This window comes from Macrosteles quadrilineatus, unplaced genomic scaffold (genome assembly GCF_028750875.1).
Source record: "Macrosteles quadrilineatus isolate MER2022 unplaced genomic scaffold, UCM_ALF_1.0 Scaffold_9__3_contigs__length_116548681, whole genome shotgun sequence".
NCBI classification, from domain to species: Eukaryota; Metazoa; Arthropoda; class Insecta; order Hemiptera; family Cicadellidae; genus Macrosteles; species Macrosteles quadrilineatus.
The window spans coordinates 108,698,346-108,715,724 of record NW_026542602.1 but is presented as its reverse complement, the minus strand read 5'-3'; the positions used below and the strand labels follow the sequence as shown (position 1 = coordinate 108,715,724).

General features: G+C 36.7%; 1 protein-coding gene across 1 annotated transcript in view; it reads right to left on the bottom strand.

Annotated features, from left to right (window-relative positions):
- Nucleotides 1–4,353: 4,353 nt before the first annotated feature.
- Nucleotides 4,354–17,379, bottom strand: part of LOC129004368 (ubiquitin-associated protein 1-like) — a 28,517-nt gene continuing 15,491 nt past the window's right edge. Inside the window, exons 6-7 of the mRNA XM_054432936.1 lie at nt 5,706–5,867; nt 4,354–4,589 (exon numbers count right to left, since the gene is read on the bottom strand). Coding sequence (XP_054288911.1) covers nt 4,524–4,589; nt 5,706–5,867 — 228 coding nt within the window. The 3' untranslated portion in view covers nt 4,354–4,523. The remainder of the gene's footprint in view (nt 4,590–5,705; nt 5,868–17,379) is intronic.

Below are 17,379 nucleotides of genomic sequence, written 5' to 3'. Positions count from 1 at the left end.
GGAAAAATTATTCTTTCCCTAAAAAAGAAAACTTCTGTGGGTTGGGATGAAGTACTGATCAAATTAATAATTAAAGCTGCTGTAAATTTAATTTTTGAACCCTTATCTATTATCATAAATCAGTGTTTAACAAATAGAATTTTCCCAGACAAACTTAAATACTCACAAATAACTCCAATTTTCAAAAAAGGCTTATAGCGATGTTTAATCTGTATGAATTAACTAGCAGAGTACCCGTCCTTCGTACGGGGTTGGCATATAAGTATCAAATGCTTATAGCAGTTATGAGTGAGGACATGGTATAAGAAATTTCGGTTCTTTTTGAAGTTCGTTCGCTACGCTCACTCACCTTTAGGTTGGAGCTCGTTCGCTGCGCTCACTTTCCTTCAGGTTAGCTTGTTTGTATATAAATATATATGTTTGGCAGTGATAAACTCAGACACCGCTGAACCGATTGCCACGAAACTTGGTACATACGTGTAGAATTTCATGGAATAGGTTTATACACCATCAATTTCGTGATCCGTCCAATCGGCTCCGTCCGCCCCAGTGGCTCTGGAGTTTCCCATGTTAACCTTATGAGAAATGGAAATAATGAATCTTAACAGCTGTTTCAATTGAACAAGTTGGTTCTGTTCTATGATGTTCAATAGCATTAAAGTTACAAGGATTACCAACAGGGTGCAGCACTATTATTTCTTTTACATTTATGACAACAGCTAATTTGCAACCAAAAGGTGAGTGAGCATAGCGAATGAACTTCAACCTGGAGGCGAGTTAGCGTAGTGAACGAACTTCAACCAGGACGTGATTGAGCCGAATAGAAAGACCAAAAATATTGTCCACCCACTAATTAATATAAGAGCAATAATAAAGAATCGATTATCCTTTGTACTATATGTGTTTCATTAGTTGTCGTACGTATTTTAATTATTTAGTTATAATCACTTCATATACAATAAGACAATTAAACGTTACGGTACTTAAATTATAAATAGTCAAAGGCAAGAGAATGTCTGCCGGGTTCAGCTAGTATTAAAATAAAGGATAGACTAAAGGCAACACAGCTGTGACTAAGTTGAGGCCACATCAGCCCCCCGCAGAGACTGGAAGTCCAGGAAGCTTGAGCTTAACATTTCGTCCATACCGAGTTGTATAGCTTCTGAATGATGCCGGGTTTGGAGGGTTGAGGGATGTGTTTGAAGGTTGTATATTTTGAGGCTCTTTGATTGTTGGATGATTACACTTTTCGGGTAACACATATGCAGGCTTCACCCTGTCTAAGCTCACTCGCACTTGTTTGCCATTCTGTGATATTACTAAGGATTTTTCATCACGAGAAATTACAGGATATGGTCCGTTGTAGGGAGGCTGTAGAGCACGTTTCACAGAGTCATCTCTTAGGAAAACATCGGTGCACTTTCTAAGATCCTGAAATATAAAAGTCTTGGGTTTGACGTGGCGTGAAGCTTGGACAGGTCTGATTGAAGACATGTGTTGACGGAGTCGTACAACATAATCAGTAGGATCTTCATGCCTGTGTCCGTCAACAGGGAGATCAAACAATTCTCCTGGAAGTCTCAACTGTTGTCCGAAAACGATTTCTGCCGTTGATGCTTGAAGATCCTCGCGGTACGGTACGCACTTCTTATACCTAGGAGGACAATCGGAAGAGCTTCCAGCCAGGATGAATCGTGATGACACATCAGTGAAGCTTTGAGATGACGATGGAATCCCTCCACCAATCCATTTGCCCAGGGATGGTAACTGCAAGTCCTGATTCTTTCAGAGCCGAAAGTTTTTCCAAGGGACTTGAAAAGGGATGATTCGAATTGGCGGCCTTGATCAGTAGTTATTCTTGAAGGAGCACCATAACGAGAAAACCAGCACGATACTAGACCTTCGGCGACTTCTTCTGCAGTAATCCCCTTTAAAGGATGAACCTCAGGCCACCTAGTGTAACGGTCTATTGCTGTAAGACAGTATTTGTATGGTCCTGCTGGTGGTAAAGGCCCAATTATGTCAACATGGATGTGCTCAAAACGTGATGATGGTAAAGAAAATGTTCCTAGAGGAGCATGAACATGTCGCGTTACCTTGCAACGTTGGCATCGCTCACAAGTATGAGCCCAGTTACGACAATCTTTTTGAATACTTGGCCAGACAAATCGATCTGCTACAAGCTTTGCAGTAGCTTTAATGCCTGGGTGGCTGAGGTCATGTAGCGAATGAAATACCCTCTTCCGTAGTTCAACTGGAATATAAGGTCTTTGGGTCCCTGTTGAAGTGTCACAAAAAATGAATGAGTTTGTTCCAGGGATTTGTATCTTCTGTATTTTGAGAGATCAATTGTTATTGTTTATGAGGTTGATGAGTTCGTCATCTGAGCTTTGTGCTTTGGCGATTGACTCAGGATCCAATGAACATGAAATAGCCTCTACACGTGATAAAGCATCGGCAACAATGTTTTCTGAACCTCTGATGTGTTTTATGTCTGTAGAAAACTCGGAAATGAATGAAAGCTGACGTAGTTGAACAGGTGGAAGTTTCTCACGACGTTGATGAAAAGCAAAGATGAGTGGCTTATGATCCATAAAAATGGTAAATGCCGTGGTTTCCAAAAAATGACGAAAATGCTGTACTGCTTCATACACAGCAAGAAGTTCACGGTAGTACGCCGGCCAAGAGCTTTGCTTTGGTGAAAGTTTCTTAGAGAAGAATCCAAGTGGCTGCCAGGAATTTTCAACAAATTGTTGAAGGCAGGCTCCTACACTATAACGTCAGAGGCGTCTGTAAACAGTCCAAGAGGGGCGTCATGTTTCGGATGAAATAGGAGTGTCACTGATGACAAACTAGACTTGAAAGCTTGAAACGCTTTCTCAGTCTCTGGGGTCCAAGGCACAGGAAGTGATCCTTTGCTATTTGCACCACCAAGTAGAGAGTGTAAAGGTGCTTGGAGTTCTGCGGCTTTAGGTAAGAATCTACTATAGAAATTGATCATACCTAGGAACCGTCGAAGACCACGCATTGTCTTAGGTAGTTGGTACTCCTGAAGGGCAGATATTCGGTCTTGTGGAGGGTAGACACCTGATGCTGAAACTTTGTACCCTAAAAACGTCACTTCAGGCATTGCAAAAACACACTTGGATAAGTTTACAATAACACCATAGGAATGGAGTCTTTTGAACAAAGTCCTAAGATATTGCTCATGCTCTTCAATTGATTCAGAAAACACTAAAATATCATCAATGTAGCTGAACGTAAAATCTAGGTTTTGGGTTACTTCATCTATGAAACGCTGGAATGTTTGGCCAGCATTACGTAGCCCAAAAGTCATGAATGGAAACTCGAAAAGGCCGAATGGAGTTGTGATAGCAGTTTTGCATATGTCATCTGGGTGTACAGGGATTTGTTGGTATGCTTTTACTAGATCTATGACAGAAAATACGTTACAGCCTGAAAGATTATTTGAAAAATCATGAATGTGTCTTAACAGGATACCTGTCAGGAGTGGTGCGTGCATTCAATGCACGGTAGACTCCACACGGTTCTCATCCATTTTCTCCTTTCGGCGCCAGATGCAGGGGTGAAGCCCACGGACTGTCTGATGGACGTGCTGTACCACATTTTACCATGTCAGAAAGTTCACTCTTTGCAATGCTGAGCTTTTCAGGGGCCAGTCGTCGTGGTCGGCAGAATACAGGAGGTCCTGGAGTCGTGTGTATATGATGTACTGTCTGGTGCTTCACTTCTCGAGGCAATCCTGGAGGGCGAGTAATTTCAGGGAATTCATGTAAGATTTTAGAGAGGGGAGAAGTAGTGACTACGGATTTTACGCTACTTTGAGTCGTAACGGAAAGTTGTCCTCCCGTAATAAGTCCAGATAAAAGATAAAAACAAAACAAAAGAGCCTAAAACGTTTTTATTGGCTGACTTTGGAACTCATCTAAGTTACAAGTTTAAAAATATCATGGCCAAGAACAACATCACAGTAGCATTTAAATCTGTTAACAAACTTGGCTCTAAGTTAAAGGAACGTCCTCTCATATCTACATCAAACTACGATAAGACAGGTGTTTACCAAATCAATTGCAGCAATTGTGATAGTTATTACATAGGCCACGCATTGTCAGACATCAGAAATCAACACAGATTTATTTAGCAGGTTAAAAAGCCTCAGTTAGTTATTGTTAAAAACTTAATTTTTTGAGAATTTCAGAGGGGAGGGTGAACATGATACTGGGAGTTTTCCCTCACTCCTATATTAAAATTATAAATGTTTTGCATAAACTTAACAAAACACAAATCACACAAAAACCTAAAATAAGTAAGGAGATTAAGACGAAGGACAAATTAACAACGCTTGTGTTTATTTCAAAAATAAATAAATCACACATAATAAAAATTACTTAATTGAAAAATAAATACTTTAAATAATGTTTCCGTATGCTTAGGCTAAAAAGACGGGGTGAATGAAGTACAAGGCTAAGCAGTGTATTGTAGTTGATGATCTCCGACCTATGCTATGAGATCAGCCAATCAAGTGCTTTGTCTCGGTCAGTACCACACTCCTTTATAGCTTTCATCACCTGCAACAACACAGAAGTATATTGTATAACAGGTATGTTAACAAACAGTTAGGAAAATGAAACAGTAATTTTAGGTCTCGGGAAAACTTGAGCTATATAATCTGCAACATTTGGGTGAATTGTAGGGGTTAGTAATGTACCATGTTTAATCTATAATTCATCTGTAACATTGGGGTGAAGTTAGGTGGTTAATATGGAACTAGTAGGTAGGAAACATTGCTGAGATCAAAGGGATACCAGAATCACACTCCTTCAGCCAGCTTTGATAAAAAAAGTCATAGAAAAACTTGATACTTTTAAAAGGTTCTGTGGCATATTCTACTGATGGATTAAAATCAGGTGAGCCAAATAAATAGATTCAAAAGGGCCTACAAACACCTTGTACCTGTTATTTTACTAAAATGTTTGAAAATGCCTCAGTATCATTAACTGGATATATTTCAGCACTAGTATAATTGATTACTATGTGAGGGTTAGAATTTTGATGACAGAACTATTTGATGGCATTATCAAAATATCCGGATTATCAAAACTACCTTTAAAAAGGGCCAGCACACACTAATTGAGTAAAAACTTCTTTAAACTGTATATTTTCTATTGCAGGTACAGTAAAGGGTCTAAAAGAGAGATGAATTCAAAACAATTTTTGTGTTTAAGCAAAGAGAGTAGTTTTTTTTGTTCTACGACGCTAGGCACGAGCCTGGGATTGTTTTTCACTTTACTCCAGGCTAGACCAGGGGTTGCGGCATTATCACTTAGATAAAATCCATTGCTGATTAGGCCGAATTTGAACCTGGGACCTCAGGGACTGAAGTCCTGCGCTCTAACCAGCTTGCTCCCCCAAGCACAGTAGTAGAGCCATAATAAACCAGGAGGTGGATCAATCATGGTCAACTGATACTTCTAAATTAACAAATGTTACATAACCTCGAAAAATATAAATTCACGAAAAATATAATGAACATTCTTAAAATTGTATTTCCTAATTCTAGCGTATATGCATTGTATACTGTTTTGGGCCTGTGATTGACAAGTAACCATTCAAACTGTTATTTCTTGCAAGAGACAAATCCGGATTATTGACATAAAAAACTAGTCAACTGTCTCCACCCATACCTGGTCCTCGGAGAAGCCCAGGTCTAGCAGCTGTGACTGCGTACGAAGATACTCCAGAGTTTCTGTATCCTTGTACTCGTTGGCCACCAGTGCTTGCTCGGCTCTGTCACCAGAAAACTTGAGCTCTTCCAGCCTCTGCACTTGTACTAGGAACTCTACAACCTACAAGTGTTGCAATCCATTAGCATATAATTTCAATAAAAACTGTCTTAATCTCTTATTAGTCATTCTAAGCTAACACAGATGATGATTGTTTTCTCCATCATTTAGAAAAAGGTCATATTAAAGTTTTGTGTCAGAGAAGTGCTGCACTTAATAGATTTTATCCAGGTTGACTGGTTGATGATAAATTTGTTGGAATGATACATAAAGTTGCAGTGATTGCATAAAATCAACAAAAACAAAAAACTAGACTACAATTACGTTAGGCCTACATATACCTTAACATTTATCTGACATACCTACAGTAGAATCCCTCTTATCCGGACACCTTTTAACCGGACTACACTCAGCAGAAATCACATCTCTTTAACCGGCCAATTTTTATCAGCATATCGGTTAAACCGGACTAGATCGGCAGGAAGCGGGCGGTACTGAAACGACCGTTCTCGTGGGAAAGATTTGAGACCAGTGGTCACGTGTCTTAACAATGCTCTCATAAATTTAAGTCAAATACACATTTAAACGGTCTGTTTTTTACAAGTTTTTTGGGGACGTCGGTTTAACTAGAAAACCCACTATCCTGACTGGCCTCGGTCCCGAGGAGTCCGGATAAGAGGGAGTCTACTGTACCTTTTAACTACAGGAATTTTTATTTATTTATTTTTTGTCCTAGGACGCTAGGCAGGAGAGCTGCATACAGACTGATCCGCGGTCAGAGGGTAGATTTGGGTCATTCAAACTGACCCGGGGGTCTGGTAGGTAGAAGATAATAGGGTCGCTTGAAACATGTGATCTGACCCGCGAGTCGTTGAGGGAGGACGGGAAATTCTCCAGGATAAATAAGTTAAGCAACAGAATAAGTATTTCCTTATATGACCACTAATATGATTTTAGCCTAATAGCGTATTTAGTTGATTTGGCATAAACATTGCTATCGTATTTTAAAATATTTCACTTAGTAAAAACTAATTGTTAGTACAAAGTAACCGAAATATACCAATGGTCATTTACATTGCTATGGGGTTCTGTTGAGTGATTATAACTCACCCTATGTTTTCAACGAATTTGGAAAGTTTTTTGTCATTTAAATCTTTGTACCTTTGTATCTTTTAACCCTCCTGGTGTCTGTCATTTTTTCTGTAGTGTCAGGTGATTTTTGGGCGTTACGCAGCATTATGTTAAAAAAATGATATAAAAAATATATTTTTCTGATGAGCTATACCATGTTATATATTTTTGTGAAGCTAAATACACTTATATCACAATGCAGCATAGATGTTTGGGTTTTATGCATATTTGATGAGTAAAAGATGCTTTGAGAAAAAAAAAAAAAGAAAAAAAATTAAATGTTCGTGCCCCTTGTTTTAGAAATAAATTTAACCATATGAAAAATCTGAGATAGCCATTTATTTATAAATATTATAACAAAAAAGATAACACACATTTTAGTAGGCTTAGCTTAATTTTTAGGTTAGCTATATGACAAAATATATAATATAATACAAGAACAGTTGCAAAATCACTAGATTTCACCACTTCCAGACGAAAAATCAAGTAGGTTTAATGAAACATCATCAGACACTTCAATGTCACTTACAACAGAGTCTGCATCACTAAAATCTTCATCTAAAGCAACTCTAATATCGCTACTATCCATTTTCACAACATAAAATTAAATAACAAACCACTAGTGAACGATAACAAACCAATTGTAAACAACAACAACTAGTGACACCGTCGATGGCAACGAAACGTAAACATTGATTTTTTTTCTCATAACATCTGGAGACAGGCAAAAGAGAAAGCTTAGAGACAGATGTCAGAATAAAGCCTGTTTTCCGCTGATTATTAGTGATGTGAATTCAGTCGGATTTGGAGCGAAATTGAGCGAGTTTGTTACCTTCCAAAATTATATTTATACCTCAGCTATACTCAGTGGGTGAGTGGGTTGGGTTAGGGGTTGAATTTCTAAGACTAGGTCAGGAAAAAGCGCCACTTGTTTTTTTTTTAAAGATTAAGGTGAAAACAAGAAACCCCCTTTTAAATTCGAATACATATCAATTTACTCAATCAATAAATCACAAAACACAATTTTTTTATAAATGTGAACCATTAATTCAGAGCTCATACAAGTTACAAAGTATTTTGTTACTCAAAAATATTTCCAAACCCCTAAGCTTATGACTTGCTTCAGAATACAACAATTATAATACAATACCAAGTAAATACCTAATTTACAAAATATTTCAAACGTCCTTCTACTATATATTTAAATCAGAAACCCTTTTTTTGTTTTAAGTAGATAAGAGAACAAATAATTATTATATATACACAATACACCAATATAGAACAAGTTTAGAATAAAAGTTAAGAATTACTTAGGCTTAAAGCCATTAAATAACTGTGCAGTAGCACGACACAGTTCATAGGTTCGATGATCGGTTACTCAGCTGGAAAAACTGTCCCAGAGAATCACAGCACAAGAAAATTGGAAAAACATAAGTGTCTGACCTTAAGTGTTGAAGCGTAGTCACCACAAGTTATCAATATCCTAAGGTCCAGGTAGATTATTGTTGGTCTCAAATTACAACCTTCTAGAAGTTTCCTCAATAAGTGATAATCTCAACAGGGTATACTCAAAAAAGCCTGAAAATGTAGTATACCTAGCATTAAACAGTGTCATAAAAGTATAGTTCTGTGAATCCTGAAATATTCATTTACATATACAATGTGTATGGAACAGAAACAATATAAATTTATCTTGGTAATTCATCAAACATTAAATTGCAACATCATTAATAATATTAATTATTTGTAAGTAGAACAAATTAAAAGAGTTAATATGACAAATTCAATAAGTACCTTTCCTTCAGCAATCATATACTACTGTAGTAAAATATCTCAATTATTGTACTCATAAATCAACATTAATAATAATCTTTGTATATGAAATAAAAATTATATTTGCAAGGTTAAACAGTGAGATTCACATAATAATAATTGATTAATCACAAAACGGAACAAATTTAACATGTAACTTTAATTTTCATAAATTATTAGCATTACCGTTACTGCAACGGTAAACGATTGTAAATAAGATATTATTTCTTTACTACAAAACTAACATGTCAATACATTTACAAATTAAAGAAGGTGAAACAATTAATTTATCAGAACAATTATTAACTGTAATAAGAGGATAAAATATTCAAAAAATTACCATAAGATTCAATATTTAGTTACATAAGACTTGCAGGAAAAGTTTTGAGATAACACATGTGAAATCCTGAGTTGAATGGTATAACTTTCTGGATAATAATTGATTATTTAAAACACAATACATTTTTCCCAATATTTACAAGAGAATGGATTTTTTTTCATCAGGTTTCCTTCATAGTAATACAGTTTGAAATGAAATTAAATTAAGCATAGACAAATGTACTCACCCTATGGGCTTTTGAAGATAAGTTTTTCACAGATAAAAATTCCTTAAATACATTAATCATAAAAAGACAAAATTTCCTTATTTGCACATATTTACAGGTAGTTAACATTTCATTTTCACTTGAGAAATAGGCATGTATTCTTGAGTTTTAATATCCCAACAAAAGGTTACAAAAATTATTTAACTCAACATAGAACACATTAAATCCTGCTTCAGCAGTAGTCAATTCCCAAGTGACGCTCTGTAATGGTTAGTTCAAGTTGGCAGACAGGAAATTTTTGGAATTCAGGAATGGAATGTAGAGATAAGGATGGTCGAGTACACAGTCCAACTGTAGACAATAGATGCTAGGAAATTCACTTCCTTTTAAACTAAAATATTGAAGAGCTGAAATGTGAAATTTTTTTTAAAATAGTTTTATAAAATATAAAATGGTCACACTCCACCCTTTCTTCAAAAGAAAAAAATCCATTCACTTGAAGTGCTTGTGATCTTCAGAAATCTTCTTAGTCTGGAATCAGTTCCGCGTTTGACGATGTGTATGGTTTCAAGTCCTCAATGTGCCATCTTCCAACCATTCGACCAACATTGTCTTCAAGTTCGTAAATGAGGGGTGACACCTTTCTTGAAATTTTGTAAGGTCCAACAAAAGCAGGTGCAAATTTTGAGATCACATTCTTCTCCTTGCTAGACTGGACGAAGTTCCTCTTCCATACATGATCTCCTTCATAGAATTCCATGTTTCTTCTCCTGAGGTTGTATTGCCGTGCGCTTCTGATGTGAGCAAGAGCCAGACGCTTTTCAACATCTTCATAGATCTTCTTAAGCTTGGAATTGTGAGAGCGGTAAGGAGAGACCTCTTGACCAATTCCTGAATTGCAGTTTCCGTCAATATTCTCCATCCGGGTTATCTCTCTTCCAAACACTAGACTTGCAGGGGTGTATCCAGTCACCTCACTCTTTGCAGTCCGCAAGGCAAAACCAAGTTTAGGAAGGCATTCATCCCACTTATGATGATAATCATCAACATAAGACCTAATCATAGTTATTATTGTACGATTATACCTCTCGGTTGGATTAGCTTGCGCATGTCTGCGAGCGTTGAAAAACATTTTGATTCCATAAGAGGCACACAGATTTCTTGTTTCCTTTCCTATGAATTCTGGTCCATTATCGGAAATAAGAGCACGTGGTGAACCGTATATAAGGAAAACTCTCTCTTCCAAGTGTTGAGCAATGAGCTTTGATGATAGAGACCGAAGAGGAAAAAGCAAAGTGTATTTAGAAAACAAGTCAGCGACGACCAGAATATACTTGAATCCCCTAGGAGTCCTAGGAAGTGGACCAATCACATCAGCTGCTATTATTTCAAAAGGTTGCGATACAGAGCGATTTTCACCCATCATTCCTGCGGGACGCTTCTGTTCTGGCTTTGCCGCTTGACAAATGGTACATCTTCGAACATAGTTAGCGATATCAAATTTCATTTTGGGCCAATAATACAGTTGAAGAATTCTATGGTAGGTCTTGTAAAATCCTAAATGGCCTGACTTAGGATCATCATGACATTCACGATAAACTTGCTCTCTATAATCTTTAGGAACTACAAGTTTCCATTCAAAGCGGTGGTCAATTTCTGGTTGTCTTGGCCTAATATATTTGTACAGAGTATTTCCTTTAATCTGCCACGAAGGATAATTCTCTGGATGGTTTAGAACATTATCATACACTGCCTGAAACCAACCATCTTTGACACCTTGTTTCACTTCAATCAAAGCCAAATCAATTTCTTCCTCCTGTGCTTCTTTTGTTGCTGTTCTTGAAAGTAGGTCCGCTACCGCATTATCCTTCCCTTTGCGGTGCTTCAATTCGAAGTTAAAGGCTTGGAGACGAACTGCCCACCTTGCTAAACGTCCTCTAGGGTCTTTAAGGTTTGCTAACCATATAAGGCTATGGTGGTCGGTATAGACAGTGAATTTGGCTCCCTCAAGATAGGATCTGTAATGCTCAATTCCCCAAATTACAGCAAGGCATTCCTTTTCAGTTGTGCTGTAATGTTTTTCAGCTCGGTTGAGTGTGCGACTTGCATAAGAAATAACATGTTCGCCATCTTCATAGTTCTGTGTAAGTACGCAACCAATTCCTTCGTCAGAGGCATCACAGTGTAGTTCAAAGGGTAAGTCAAATTTGGGACAAGATAAAATTGGGGCATCAATAAGAAGTTGCTTGATTTTCTGAAACGATTGTTCAGCTTCTTCACTCCATTTGAACACAGTATTCTTGTGTAAAAGTTTAGTCAATGGGGCTATCTTTGTAGCATAGTCAGGTATAAATCTCCTATACCAAGATGTTGCTCCGATAAAACTCCTAACAGCCTTTTTTGAAGTAGGTGACGGAATGTTCTCTAAGGCTGAAACTTTATCCGGGTCAACATGAAGACCTCTGAAGTTGACCTTGTATCCTAAATATTTTAATTCTGATCGACATAGTTGGGTTTTCTCTTTGTTGATGGTTAAGCCAGCTGAGATGAGACGTTCAAAAACTTCAGATAGAACTTTGACATGTTCAGGAAAAGTTGAAGTGACAATGATGATATCATCCAGAAAGACGAAAACTGAAGGCTCTAATTTTGGTCCTAAGATCTGATCGATTAACCTTTGCCAGGTAGCCGGAGCATTTGTGAGACCAAATGGCATCCGTTTAAATTGAAAAAGTCCACGGCCTGGTATGGTGAATGCAGTCTTCTCTCTTGATTCTTCAGCTATCTTAATTTGCCAGTATGCTGATTTAATATCAATACTGCTCAAATATCTTGCATCACGCAGCTGATTTAATATTTGGTTGACATATGGGATGGGATATGCATCCTTTTTGGTTAATGCGTTCAAGCGCCGGTAGTCAACGCAAAAGCGATAAGTATTATCAGGTTTTCTGACTAAAACCACGGGTGACGACCACGCACTGGTACTAGGTTCTATTATGTCATGCTGTAGCATTTCATCCAATTCCTTGTCTATGTGTCGTTGAACATTTGGCGAGACAGGATAGTAGCGTTGCTTGACTGGTGCAGCATCACCTGTGTCAATCCGATGCTCTACAAGAGAAGTACAACCATATTTTGTTGTCATTTGCGGGTAATATTTGTTAGTTAGCTCAGTCAATTGCTCCTTCTGCTCTATAGTTAAGTGCTCTCTAGCACATATTGCTTGGGAATTACTTTGAAATCCACCCGTAGCACAGCTAGCTATAGTACAATCAATTGGTTCCTTGAAGTGGAGTTGGTCAGAAAAATACCACCTACCCCTAGATAAATCAAGCATAATGCCGAAAAGTCTTTGAAAGTCGGCACCAAGAATCAATGACACTGTAGTGTGAGGTAAATACAAAACTTCCATTACAATAGTTCTCCCAGATACTTCAATTGGAACGTCCACCGCCCCTCCAATAGAACATTTTGATCCATCTGCAGTAGTAGCTTGTGTTATGTTTGAAGACCTGATTCGATGTCCTAAAAGTTCTAGCATTCTTCGAGTCTTGTCTCCTATTATTGTTCTATTTGCTCCAGAATCTAATAAACCTGTAATTTCAGAGCCACCAATATTTACATTAAGATATGGCCTAACATCTCCTTCCTTGAAGGTTAACAAAGAGGTAATATTTACAGAATTATTTACAACAAAGCTATCCGGACTTAATCCATTTTGGTTTTGACTGGAGCGGAACGGGAGCCGGATGTCTGGCGTTCCGCCGGAGAGTTTCCCAAATTATTAGTAGTCTTGGAATTGCACGAGGGACATTTTAACTTGGTTGTGTTTTCCTTGCCACACCCATAGCAGAACATTGTCTTAGGCTTAAAACAATCTGAGAAAACATGACCGGGTTTGTGACAATTCCAGCAGGTGAATGAATTTTTGGATCTTTGATGATTACTTCTGTTAAGCGATGGGTTAGAAGACTCTACAGTTGATATTTTAATGTTGTCCTTCTTAATACGAGGTTTATAAGCGAGATCAGGCTCGAGAAGGCTTCTTTGGGGTTTTGTGTCATAACGTTGAGCTCTGAGACGACCTTTTTCTAGGCTACGTAAGATTACTTCAAGCTCATCAACATTCCTGAAATCTTGGAGGCAGAGTGCTGACTGGTATTCCGGAAGTACATTTTCCTCAATGATATCGAGCATATCTTCTTCAGATTTTGGCCTAGTCAAGCGACTAAATAAACTCCTCATTTTTGCAATATACACTGTGACGGTTTCTTCAGCACCTTGTTTTCGGTTCTCAATTTCTCTCATAAGTCTTCGATCGTAGTCGGGATCTTGAAAGGCGTAGAGCAATTTTGTCTCGAGTCCTTGCCAGTCCTTTATTCTTCCACGGCAGGACCTGTAAACTACTAAGGCGGAGCCAGTAAAGAGTTCACCAGCAGCATGGAACAACTCTCGGAAGGTCATATGATTTGCGACACGTCTATCTTCAACGTCGGCTAGGAATGCCCCAACACTTGTGTTGTCATCTCCAGAAAATTTCAAGTTCCATAATCTCACCGGGGTCCTCTTCAGCATAATCCTTCTAGAGTTACGTCCATGGTTTTCATCTGAAGATAGAGTAGAAGATGATGACATAGACAATTCTTCTTTAAAATGACGAGTCTTCTTCTTCTTCTTATTTTTTCTCTTCCGCAGCTTCCTATCTACATCCTCTTCAGCGCAGGTCTCAGAATCTGACAAAATCAGCTGGTCCATCTTCTTTCTTCTCATCTTCAAGTCATCCAGAAAGTCTTTATTTCTTCTCTCATTTGGCCTTATTACTTTTGATGCTAGTTGCTTAGGGAGACCTGCCCCATGTTCTTCACTAGACGAAGTAGGAGGTCGAGCATTAACTGTTTTTGTAGATTCATCTACTTTATTTTGGCCCATAAGTTCCTTATCTTCACTGTCGCTGGGAGAATCCATCTTATCAGAGTCACCATTCATATCACGGAGTGATTGACCAATCAGTTTCTCATAGCGTCTCACGATATCTTTTATTTCTTGACCAAGTTTTTGTCTATCAGCTTCATAACGGCCACCCAATCTTCCAATTCTCTGATAAGTATGAAAGATCAATGCTTCCACTCTCCGCTTCAATTTTGGTACGTCAGTGGTTTCCAAAGGTAAAACGAGGAGATTAAACATTTCCAAGAGTTTACTTATTTTATCTTTGCAGATGTCAACCTCATTTTCGTCATCGTACGCAATAGGTATTGGTATTGACCCAGACTGTTCTTGCCTCAAAAACTTTCTCAACTTCTTCCTTAAATCTTCCATCCTAATCGAGGAATAGTCCTTAAAGCTCCGAACATCTAACTCATGTTCAAGTTCATTCCTGTCCAGATGGTTAATGTGTGACGACTTGTACATCATTTTTCTCCCAAAATAAATTCAAAGTTTCAAGGCTAATATTCAAAGATAAACCCAAAGATTCAGAATAAATTCAACGCAACAAATTATTCAAGGTATAATGTACGACACAATCAATAATCAACAATTTTAGAGGTGATAAACAACAAATAACCTCTACAAAGAACTGTACAATATTTCTCCAAGCTACAAAAACTAGACCAAAATATTCAAATAAGTTCAATAATAATCAGGGTTCATATAAGTTTGTTATTCTTCTAAGTGTAGACACAACACATTGTAACAAAACTTCGATAATGTGTGCCCTAAAATCTCCAAGTTCAATCAAGAGTTTTGTATAAGTTGACTGTATCGATAAAAATTCTTCAAATTCTAAAAAAATCAAGTCCATAAAACCTTGAGTAGAAATCCAACCTAGGCCTACCACGTTGGCCGCGCCATTTTATTGTTACCTTCCAAAATTATATTTATACCTCAGCTATACTCAGTGGGTGAGTGGGTTGGGTTAGGGGTTGAATTTCTAAGACTAGGTCAGGAAAAAGCGCCACTTGTTTTTTTTTTAAAGATTAAGGTGAAAACAAGAAACCCCCTTTTAAATTCGAATACATATCAATTTACTCAATCAATAAATCACAAAACACAATTTTTTTATAAATGTGAACCATTAATTCAGAGCTCATACAAGTTACAAAGTATTTTGTTACTCAAAAATATTTCCAAACCCCTAAGCTTATGACTTGCTTCAGAATACAACAATTATAATACAATACCAAGTAAATACCTAATTTACAAAATATTTCAAACGTCCTTCTACTATATATTTAAATCAGAAACCCTTTTTTCTGTTTTAAGTAGATAAGAGAACAAATAATTATTATATATACACAATACACCAATATAGAACAAGTTTAGAATAAAAGTTAAGAATTACTTAGGCTTAAAGCCATTAAATAACTGTGCAGTAGCACGACACAGTTCATAGGTTCGATGATCGGTTACTCAGCTGGAAAAACTGTCCCAGAGAATCACAGCACAAGAAAATTGGAAAAACATAAGTGTCTGACCTTAAGTGTTGAAGCGTAGTCACCACAAGTTATCAATATCCTAAGGTCCAGGTAGATTATTGTTGGTCTCAAATTACAACCTTCTAGAAGTTTCCTCAATAAGTGATAATCTCAACAGGGTATACTCAAAAAAGCCTGAAAATGTAGTATACCTAGCATTAAACAGTGTCATAAAAGTATAGTTCTGTGAATCCTGAAATATTCATTTACATATACAATGTGTATGGAACAGAAACAATATAAATTTATCTTGGTAATTCATCAAACATTAAATTGCAACATCATTAATAATATTAATTATTTGTAAGTAGAACAAATTAAAAGAGTTAATATGACAAATTCAATAAGTACCTTTCCTTCAGCAATCATATACTACTGTAGTAAAATATCTCAATTATTGTACTCATAAATCAACATTAATAATAATCTTTGTATATGAAATAAAAATTATATTTGCAAGGTTAAACAGTGAGATTCACATAATAATAATTGATTAATCACAAAACGGAACAAATTTAACATGTAACTTTAATTTTCATAAATTATTAGCATTACCGTTACTGCAACGGTAAACGATTGTAAATAAGATATTATTTCTTTACTACAAAACTAACATGTCAATACATTTACAAATTAAAGAAGGTGAAACAATTAATTTATCAGAACAATTATTAACTGTAATAAGAGGATAAAATATTCAAACAATTACCATAAGATTCAATATTTAGTTACATAAGACTTGCAGGAAAAGTTTTGAGATAACACATGTGAAATCCTGAGTTGAATGGTATAACTTTCTGGATAATAATTGATTATTTAAAACACAATACATTTTTCCCAATATTTACAAGAGAATGGATTTTTTTCATCAGGTTTCCTTCATAGTAATACAGTTTGAAATGAAATTAAATTAAGCATAGACAAATGTACTCACCCTATGGGCTTTTGAAGATAAGTTTTTCACAGATAAAAATTCCTTAAATACATTAATCATAAAAAGACAAAATTTCCTTATTTGCACATATTTACAGGCAGTTAACATTTCATTTTCACTTGAGAAATAGGTATGTATTCTTGAGTTTTAATATCCCAACAAAAGGCTACAAAAATTATTTAACTCAACATAGAACACATTAAATCCTGCTTCAGCAGTAGTCAATTCCCAAGTGACGCTCTGTAATGGTTAGTTCAAGTTGGCAGACAGGAAATTTTTGGAATTCAGGAATGGAATGTAGAGATAAGGATGGTCGAGTACACAGTCCAACTGTAGACAATAGATGCTAGGAAATTCACTTCCTTTTAAACTAAAATATTGAAGAACTGAAATGTGAAATTTTTTTAAAAATAGTTTTATAAAATATAAAATGGTCACAAGTTATTACACGAAATGTAACAGTCTGCACCACTCTCGATTGATTGACGCTTGACACCCCAGAGCGTGTCCTTACCGTCGATGCATCGATGGTTGACACCGGGAGGGTTAAGCTGAGCTCAGTGTGTGGTGAGTGCTTCGACCCAGGGTCAGGGCTCTCAAAGCGTCTATGTTAATCCTATAGAATGCTAACATTTACATGAGATTTCACGTGTAACTCTATTTGTTACAGTGTT